Source organism: Nymphalis io, chromosome 29, assembly GCF_905147045.1.
Source record: "Nymphalis io chromosome 29, ilAglIoxx1.1, whole genome shotgun sequence".
NCBI lineage: Eukaryota > Metazoa > Arthropoda > Insecta > Lepidoptera > Nymphalidae > Nymphalis > Nymphalis io.
The window spans coordinates 6,868,992-6,879,286 of NC_065916.1; the positions used below are offsets into that span (position 1 = coordinate 6,868,992).

The 10,295-nt window shown below is 34.3% G+C and overlaps 1 protein-coding gene across 1 annotated transcript; it reads right to left on the minus strand.

Moving 5' to 3' along the window:
* Positions 1–779: 779 nt before the first annotated feature.
* On the minus strand, positions 780–4,575 carry LOC126779711 (uncharacterized). The gene is made up of 3 exons (XM_050503872.1): positions 4,353–4,575; positions 2,133–2,254; positions 780–1,092 (listed from the first exon to the last, which is right to left on the minus strand). The coding sequence occupies exons 1-3, from the start codon at positions 4,410–4,412 to the stop codon at positions 984–986; spliced, it is 291 nt and encodes a 96-aa protein (XP_050359829.1). The 5' UTR covers positions 4,413–4,575; the 3' UTR covers positions 780–983.
* Between the last annotated feature and the right edge of the window lie 5,720 nt (positions 4,576–10,295).

The following is a 10,295-nucleotide window of genomic DNA, read 5'->3' on the forward strand; positions in this document are numbered from 1 at the left end:
TTGAACAAAAAACACAATGAACGCGCCAACTGTCAAGTTTTTTGTGTTTGTTTCGCTACTTAAGTAGCGAAACAAACACAAACTGGTTACGCGATAAGGGACAAAAGATTTGATAATTCTATCTCTGTCTAACCCATTCGAAACGTAATTTTCGTTCTCTTTCTTGTGAGAAGGAAGTCGTCATTGCGTCTATTAGTTTATCTGTCTACGTACCAACCACAAAAAACGTATTGACATAGACTAAATAGAATTCCATAGTACATTAGGATGTGAAGGAAATTAAAATACACTAGCCTTATTATACTTTTTAATATCATTGAGCCGCTGTATCTACATCAGTTAACGTTCTTATTTGTTTAATAACGAATCCTGCAGAGTTAAGTTTTTCCATCGATCCATTTATAAGGGCATTATAAAAACAAAGCTTAATATCACAAGCAAACAATACTGTCTCCTGTTTGTTACGTAAAATATAAGGTTCCCATATTTAAGATGAAATTTTCCATTTGTATATCGTGCCTCTGATTTTGTTCAATATGATAAATGCGGCTTCTCTAACGACGTAGTGATGTAGCCGTAGCTTTCTGGCCAGTCGATTGGAATGGATTTATTTCCTGCCATATTGTTTCCATCTCGTCGTGACGAAATTGTGAGTGAGGGAAGAGACAGCCCAAAATATACGTGGTTATGCATATACTTGTATAATAAAAATAAGTAATTTAAATAAATAAATATTTATTTTGACAATTAGAAAAAAATAAAAATAATACTTTGGACCTTGCACACATTTTCGAGATTTAATTAAAAAAAGAAAAATCTATGTTTTTTTCTTTACAATATTTTTAATTCATTACTTTACAATTTGAAATAAACAAATGCTTAGTGAAATGTTTATTCGGACAATAATAAATAGAAATATATAATTTTGATATCAAACAACAATGCATCTAGATTAAGGTATTGTCTTTTGTGTGCGACCAAGACTATTCGTCATAGTTACAGAGGCTGCAGTCCGGGCAGCGTCGTGTAGGCTTCCTGCCTCTCCGTTTCATATCCGCCAATTTGTAGTTTGATCTGGATCTTGAGCGAGATCTAGAACGCAAGTAATAAAATTATTGTACGTAATTTACACACAGACATTTATCGGACACGGCAGTACCAAGGCGAGACAACGGAAGCGTAGGGCACCTACCTCTTCTCGAAGCGTTTCGTCGTGTTTTTGTAACCTTATAGATTCGGGTTGGGCAGTGCTAGAAAGTCTAAATTCTCAGGATATGATGTCAATAGAGTACTTATTAAGCATGTCAAGTCGAGATGGCCCAGTGGTAAGAACGTGTGAATCTTAACCGACGAACGTGGGTTCAAACTCGGGCAAGCACCTCTGAATTTTCATGTGCTTAATTTCTGTTTATAATTCAACTCGTGCTTTTCGGTGAAGGAAACATCGCGAGGAAACCTGCATGCGTCTAATTTCATCGAAATTCTGCCACATGCTTATTCCACCAACCCGCATTGGAGCAGTGTAGTGGAATAAGCTCCTAACCTTCTCCACAAAAAGGGAGAGGAGGCCTTAGCCCTGCAGTGGGACATTTACAGGCTGTCACTTATGTCAAGTTTCATCACCTTATTCCGTTCATCACCATATTCCAATAAAGGAGTAAAGACAAAACAACTCTGACATTGAATTGACATTTTGACATTGAAGAAGTTCAAGTAGCAGAATCGCACTCCGTAAGAACTCACTTCATCACTCGCCCGTGAAATGTCGACAACCGACTTATGGTGATATACTATTTTGATGCGTGTGTTCTTAAAATGTTATGACTATTATGGTCAATGTCGCATATCACATTCTAACATTTCACGACCATTTGCGGCGATGAGACTCGAGTTCGTTCGTACAGAATAGCTCTACTGATCTCGACTAATATATGGTATGCATTATGTTCAAATCTTTGACTCTTAATCTAGCATAGTACGGGGAAGAGGATCTCTCATGCCTAAGTCTGTTAAAAGAACATCTTATTGGTTGTTCTAAAACTGTAAAAGCGTTCTAGGCTCCATCATGGCCAGAGTTTTAAAGAATTAAAAAATAAAAGCAACGAAAGAACTAATTAATAAATGAATCCTACTTGGATCGCGATCTTGAGATTGTTCTAGAGCACCTCCGTCGGAGGCCGTCGTCGTCTTCAAGCTTGAAAATAACTTTTCGATATTGATACACAAAGTAGCCGATCGTCAAAAGTGCCGCTATCTACAGTCGAATAAAAAAAAAGTTAATAAAAATAGTTCCAGTATTTTTTTTTAATAATGTGTATTTAGCAATTTTAATTTAGTTATATTACATGTAACAAACCTATCTAAACTACTACAATTAGTGATTAGGGAAATAATAAATTTATATGAAATATTAGTTTAAATTTATGTTATCATGTTTTCTCATACATTATCGATTTTGTTGTAATTTATAAATAAGTATGACGTAATATTTTTCTGTTAAGTGGTAACTCTATTTTTTATATTTTTAAGTTGGCAATATGGTTTTTTAAAAAGGCGGCAAAGAGAATTTTAAATATAGAGGGATATAATAAATGGCTGCCGAGCTGGATATTTGTTTTTTTTTTTATTTATAAATAGTATCGACCACGCGTCGATCGCATCTACCATAATATACAATGGGAATAATAACAGTAATTATTACATTAAAACCCATTAGGCATTCATGAAACTAACACAAGGCTCCATTAGTAAACAATTGATATGATATCCATTATTGACGAATCAGATCAAAGTATCATTACTTTTTTTGTCATCTTTAAGCTAGGGTTGCCAATTCAGTTTTTTTAAAGGTAAATATAAATTATGTCAAATGAGTCTAAAGTAGAGACTTTAAGAAAGTAATGAGCCGATATCATAATTAGTTCAACGCAATGGAACCTTTGTTAAATCTATCAACGATCATATTAATTATTAAAAACGTGTCAATGTGGATAAGTATTGATATTTGGCGTTAGAATATCTGATGAGTGACTTAACGAGACGGTCTCGTAAAAAGCCCTACCAACAAGTATTGTTGGAAGCATATAATTCGTTTATCTACATACAACATAGAAATGGAAATTTCATAGTAAAAAAAACATTTAAAAAGTACAACAAATAAATAAAAATAAAGTTATCATGACAGTTGGCAACCTTGTTTTAATTAAAAATACGTTTTACCGGTTATTAACGCGTTATTTAATAATATATTTTCATTTACCCATTCAACGCTTTGATTTACGCTCATTATCAAATCTAAACGCAAAAGAAATTGTTGCCAGACTTTTTTTATACTATATTTTTTTGCTAATTTAAAATTTGACGTAAGTATAAAATATACCTCTAAGATCACCTCCAAGACTCGTCTGCGAGAGTATATTTTGTCAGAAAGTTCTTAAGTTCCAAGTTTTTGTCGTCTTATGACATACATATGTTGTATATATTTTGTAGCATTTTATATGTGAATGTATATTTTTATTTATTTTAAACATGTCTATTTATCCTGAGTCCGGGTGTAATTATCTATATTAAGTATGTATTTACAAAAGAAAAAATAGTATATGTAGTACATCAGTTGTCTGGTTTCCATAGTACGAGCTCTGCTTAATTTGGGATCAGATGGCCGTGTGTGAATAATGTCCTAGGATATTAATATTATTATTCTTTATTTTATACATATACGTATTTATATTTTTGATGACATAATTTACTGATTACCGCCTTAACGGATTCCTGACTGGCAGAGAATGCATTCAGGCATTATGTCCGCCTTCTGTTCCAATGGATATTGTGTTGGTCAATAAAGATGTTAAATAATAAAAAAAAATAACCTACAATAGAAATTTGATATTATAAATGTTAAAAAAACTTCAATCTACATCTTTTAATTTCCTATTAATAATTGTTTTTTTATTATTTATTCCCGTGTTTTAGTACACAGATATCCATGTGTAGAGCCAAAGTTTTACCATACAGCCAAAGCATAAAGTTTAAATTAAATGAATACATTTAATTAAATATCCCATAGATAAATAATATGATACATTATTCGAATCGAATAATAGCTGCACGTCCAGAAATCATCGGTGAAATAATTTTTTTTCTTAATAATAATTTTAAAACCTTAACGCACCTAACGGATTCAATCTGACTCAGGGACTCAATCAAACACGTAAAATTTCATCAATATCGTTCCAGACGTTTAGGAGTTTACACACGTACAGAAGAATTGTATATATAATTGTGATAAAAAATTCTTTGTATTTTTTTTATTTTTAAAGAATGAGTAAAAGGTTAGAAGAAAATAAACCTACCGCAATATTGAGCTGCCTTACTCGCAAGAAATTGATTATACAGTCGATTAAAGTAGCCATATCGAATGTATATGAGGTGTATGCAATCTTCTGCAAGGAGACTTCGCTACATGGCCTGAAGCATACCGTCGCTGCGAATTTTCACTTCTTCGAAAGGTATGTAAATATTTTTATAAAAAATAACAATAATTTCACATTGTGCGGTAACGGTGAATTTTTTTGACAGCTGTTTTTTTCTTATAAATAAACAAAAAAGTTTTTATATTGTTCGAGCGATGTTTTATTTTTCTTTTATTAAATAAGTATTAATAGTTTTAAAAGAGTTTATGTTATTGTGTTGTGTTTTAAGTATCAAATTGTTACAAACATTATTTAAAATGGTTACAACGCCAACGCGCTACCAACACTGAGAAATTAGATGTTATACTCTTGTGTCTGTAGTTACCCACTATACCCTGATTTCTGGCACCTATACACCTTTCAAACCGGAACACAGCAATATTAAGCATTGCTGTTCGGCGGTAGAATATATGATTAATGGGTAGTAGGTACCTAGATGCGTATAATAAGGAGTATTTTACAGGTTTCTGTGGTTCGTATTAACCGTCAGCGCATTCGCTGGCGCCGTGTACTGCGGGTTAAGTCAACTTGTGCGTTACAACTCCGATCCAGTTGTAGTGTCCCTGCAAAGAGATTATCGCGGCTGGTCCACGGCTTTTCCAGCCGTGACCGCTTGCTTGCTTGAGCGAGTCAACCAGGAGAAAGCCCGGGAATTCATATTGAAGTAAATAACTTTAATTGCCTATATCTCAAAAGCTGAATGATACTGTTGTCTTTGTCATCGTAAACTTTTAAAAAAATATTTAAAGTGGATGCAACTCAGCACACGTGACAGGAGTGTATTAATTTGCATCGGTGCCATTCCGTGAGAACAAACTCGAGCTCAACACAGTAGTCGTGAAATGTTCATTTATACATAATATTTTAAGAATAAACGCATCATAGTTGGTTGTCAACATGTCACGGTTGAGTAATGAAGTGAGTTCTTATAGAATAGCGCTGCAGGAGTGTTACACTGTAACATTATATCCGTCCAAAACCACCCTTAATTTCAGACTTTCTATATAAATAAATAAAAAAACATCGTCTACAGATAGATCGAAAAAAATGTATGAAATTTTGACAATATATTTAATTGATTAAGTAGCTATTTAATATGGACGTAGGCCGGAGGTCTTGGGTTCATAATCTGTTTCGGGTCAATAAAAAAGTTTCGGGTTTTTCTACTGGGTGTTTAATCTTTTTCCAACATAGTCAAAACAAGCTGTTCCTAAATTTTTATAGTCAAATGACCTATTACATCTCCTATATTTTCTATTCCTACATTATATTCTTTCAGTCAATGGAACGTCACAGAAGATTCCGATCAAGAAAAATACCAGTATTATTCGGAGTTCGTCGAGCTGATAGCGGAGATATCGTTCCGTGGTAATCTCCAGAACTTCTGGAAATACCAGAGCGATGAAACCGTGAACAACATAGACCTGCTAAAGTTGGCGCTTTACGTGCACCCAGAATATCCGTTGAAGGCGTCAATGTCACAAAATAAAATGGTTAGTTTTGTTACGCTATGCAAATGAGCTGAAGTTATACAATTATTTATGGATAATATTATTACGTCCATTAGGTTAAATGGGTTCCAGTAATGACTGAAGAGGGACTTTGTACAACGTTTAATTCTGAATACGCTAAGTATCAGACGGTCGATGATGATTTATGGAAGCACCAGGACCTCATGAAGTGTCACTACCACAGCGAGTCGTGTTACGTCCAGATTGATTCCAGTGATAATGGTGTTAGAGTAAGTCAAGAGTATACTTGTATAAAATGATAATTGGTCAACTGTATTTTTATAGCACGTGGAGTCAGGTCCTGAAGAGACATCAGGCTAAAATACTTATACTTTTTGTTATTTGACTATTTAAAAGGTTGAGGTTATGATATCGACGAGTTGAGTTTATTAGTTCAAATAAAAGATATAGACATATGATCGAGGTTACATTTTTTCTCAAAAATTATTCGAAGTAATTTATGTCAAATCCAAACATTTGCACTTTTCACAAGTTTGTCTAGGGTATCACACATACTCATCAGTTTTGTCGCCAATGCTTTATATTGCATTACAATTTCAATAATAATAATAATAATATCCTGGGACATTTTTCACACATGGCCATCTGATCCCAAATTAAGCTTGTACAAAGCTTGTGCTATGGAAACCAGACAACTGATATACTACATATGCTACTTTTCTTTAGTAAATACATACTTATATAGCAACAACATCCAGACTCAGGACAAACAGACATGTTCATGCACACAAATGTCTGTCCTGGGTGGGAATCGAACCCACAACCTTCGACGTGAAAGGCAAGTATCTACAAACCACGCCAACCGTCAAAATTTCAATGATATCTCCATTCTAGCAACAGTGACTTCATTTAGAAATAGCGAAGAAACGTGTGCTGTGCTGTGTGCCACAGTCAATTAAAATTTGATATTTCTCGTTTACAGTATTTCATTCATTCACCATTCGACATTGCTACGGCCATCTCTAATCCAACAGGAGAAGTTTATCCTGGTGATGAATTAATCACGGATTTTAAGGTTTTGCTTAAACTGTTATTTTTACTTTTTTTTTATAGAATAGGAAAGCGGACGAGCATATGGGCCACCTGATGGTAAGTAGTCACTAACGCCCATAGACATTGGCATTGTAAGAAATGTTAACTATAAAGTTAATATTTAAAACCACTTGGTGATGATGTTGTATATCTGATCGATATCACACAGAAAACTAGCCAACTGTGCAGGATATTTGCACAACATGCGCAAACACAAATGCACTATTACTCTCATCATCCGATGTGACGTCATTATGGGGCACAAAAACCAGACCGATACGTGAAAAATTACTGCGTAAAAGCATAAACCGCTACACTTTTATTGTCAAATAAAATAAATGATAGCTTAACCCTGAATTCCTTCTTTGCTCGTATACCTTATTATTGTTCTCTTCCCACCTCCCCTTAACCGGACCACGGCGTTACTAGTACTAAAAATATTTAAACATCCAGGTGGTGGAAATCGAAGCTGCGAATAGAATCAAAGGGTTGAGACCTGAACAGAGAAGATGCAGGTATCCTGATGAATGGCTTGGAAATTCCATTAAGGTCTGAATTAATAAAAGATTAAAAAATTAAGTAGAATGTTCCGTTGGTAAAGACATTTGTTTTTAAGGGGTTATTGGATTTCTGCTAAGAAAATGACATGGAGCTTCCCCTAAACTGCTCCAATTTGGTTCACAGATTATACACGTGGTAGTGTTGCATTCGATACGTTGCACGACGCAGGTTTTAGTTTTAGGGCGTTTTCTTTCACATTAATATAATCATAGTTATATATAAATAATTTTAAAAAGGTACTTATATAGTATACTGATATAAATGTATTTGTCACCGATGATACATGAGAAGGTTATAATTGCTGGATAGTTTTGTAATTTTAAATTAAGAACAAAGTTTTTTAAATATTTAATCTGTAACGAAACTGTAATAATAAAAACACGTGAGTCGTAAGGCTACACCGGATGTGCACTACTGGGCCATCTCGTCTCATTGTCACGTGTAATAAATCACTTTTTTATTGACGTTCCTATAATTTTTACAGGCGTATAGTTTCGGCCTATGTCAGATGCACTGCCGGAGCCGAATGGCGGTCATGTTCTGCGGCTGTCGTCCGTATTTTCACGTCAAAGGCGGTCAGTTTTATGGCTGTGAGGTGTCACACGTACACGTCCACCACGTGTACACGTGATTGTAGGTGTCATATTAGACAAACACTTTCTAGAAACTTCTCGGGTATTGTCACTTGAAATCAATGAGCCGCAATTGGATAAAAATCTTGTTTGCGATCTAATAGAATGCAAAGCCGCGAAACGTGGCCAGCGTTTAACTTTTTTTTTCTTCTTTTCTGTCGTGTTTTATACACTAGCTGAGCGCAAAATATTCTGCCAATGTCATGTATAAATTTTACATTTTCGTTGCTCGTAACAGACGTGCTTCTGTGCTAATTACAGACATGTGTATCACGGGCTTTATATTTATTTACTAATAACATTATTAAGTAAAACCAAGTCAAAAAAGTCGTTGACACATCTGATTAATTTTTCACGTTTGCAGCGTTATATATAGAAACGTTGTCTTCTTGGTGGTAGAGCTCTGTGTAAGCCCGTCTGGATTGGTATCATTTACTTATACCATATTCTACCGTCAAACAGCAGTAGTTAGGAATGTTGTGTTACGGTTTAAAAGGTATAAGTAATGTAACTGCAAACACAAGGAACATAACATCATAGTTTCCAAGGTTGGTGGCGCATTGGACATGTAAGGATTGGTTAATATTTATTACAACGCCAATATCTATGGGCAGTGGTGGTCACTAACTATCAAGTGGCTCGTTGCCAACCTATGTAAAATAAAAGAACTGTTTTTTCCGATTCAAATTTTAACTGTAAGTGTGACAGGTTTGCAACAACAAAACAACAACAAAAACATTGCACTCTAAATCGATTTTAAAATTTGAGCGTTTAATGCAATTCATTTAAAAATATATATATCGCTTGCGACCTATTTTGATACATTATATTTTTAATGATATTTGTCAATAATGACATCGTTTTTACAAATCTAGTCAGATCGGAAAAATTCTGACTACTTCAGTCAAGAATTCATTTTATTTAAAAAGTTAGTGCACTAAATTATTATTATTTTTTTAATTTGTATATTTCTTTAAATATTTGGTTGGTTAAACAAAACAAGATGGCGACGTGTGTGATGCGCACGGCATGGCGTGCATTGGACGGAACGTCGAGATACTCATCAATTTACCAAAGAACCTTGCTAAATGCTCGTGTATGCCACAGTGCGAAGAACTCAACTATTATTCACATACCAAAAAGGTCATTATTCGGTGAGTTTTATTTTTTATTTTAAGTTCTTTTACATGTAAACATTAAAAATAATTTAGATAAAGTAATTTAAGCATCTCAATAGAAATAGAAATTTAGTTTTACAAATAGAATTGCTTTGTAAATTAGTTCTAATGTGTATTTAATTAATAGACGAGTTAAACAATGTTGTGCCTTTTTTCGAATGTCAAATCAATGATGACAAAAAAGGGACATCTGTGTTTATCTAAACAACCGCTGAACAATGCTTGTAAGTAGGGTCTTTATTATTTAACTGAATAATCTATTTATTATAAGGTACATTGTTACGCGCATAATAATCAAAACATGAAAATCGACGCTTGATCAGTTATTACAAATTTGAAATGCTTACGTTGAGTTATCGTTTCGTATCAATTAAGCCTTTATAGAATACATTAGGCCAGCGTGCTGGACTAAGTGCTCATATCATATTAAGCAGCCAATGCTCTTTTTGTGAACCATTGCACTGACCCAACCGAACTGACGGGCACAACGTGTACTGGAGGCTTTAGAGAAGTTAAAACAGAAAAGACACGGCACGGTCGTCGTATCGCTGACGTCACGATCTTTTTTTTCCATAAACATAAATGACACGTCGGAGGAACCTGCGAACGCAGTTGTCAGATTCACACTGATGCCGCCAAAATTTCGACTTCATCGCGACGTGATATTCAGCATTGATGATCTTTTTTGTACGTAACAACACTAAATATATTTATAAATATATTTATTTTATTTCCTCTTTGAGTGAAATTATTTCTGATTGACGACAATTGACATTTATTTGACAATGAACGCCGAGATGGCCTAGTGGTTAGAACGCGTGAATCTTAACCGATGATCGTGGGTTCAAACCCGGGCAAGCACCACTGAATTTTCATGTGCTTAATTTG

Coding starts and splice junctions, on each gene's coding strand:
- LOC126779711 (XM_050503872.1), bottom strand. CDS start 4,412: ATGGCTACTTTAATCGACTGTATAATCAATTTCTTGCGAGTAAGGCAG. Junction 2,255..4,352: donor TAAGGCAGCTCAATATTGCG/GTAGGTTTATTT, acceptor ATTCGACTGTAG/ATAGCGGCACTTTTGACGAT. Junction 1,093..2,132: donor ATCTCAAGATCGCGATCCAA/GTAGGATTCATT, acceptor CTTGCGTTCTAG/ATCTCGCTCAAGATCCAGAT.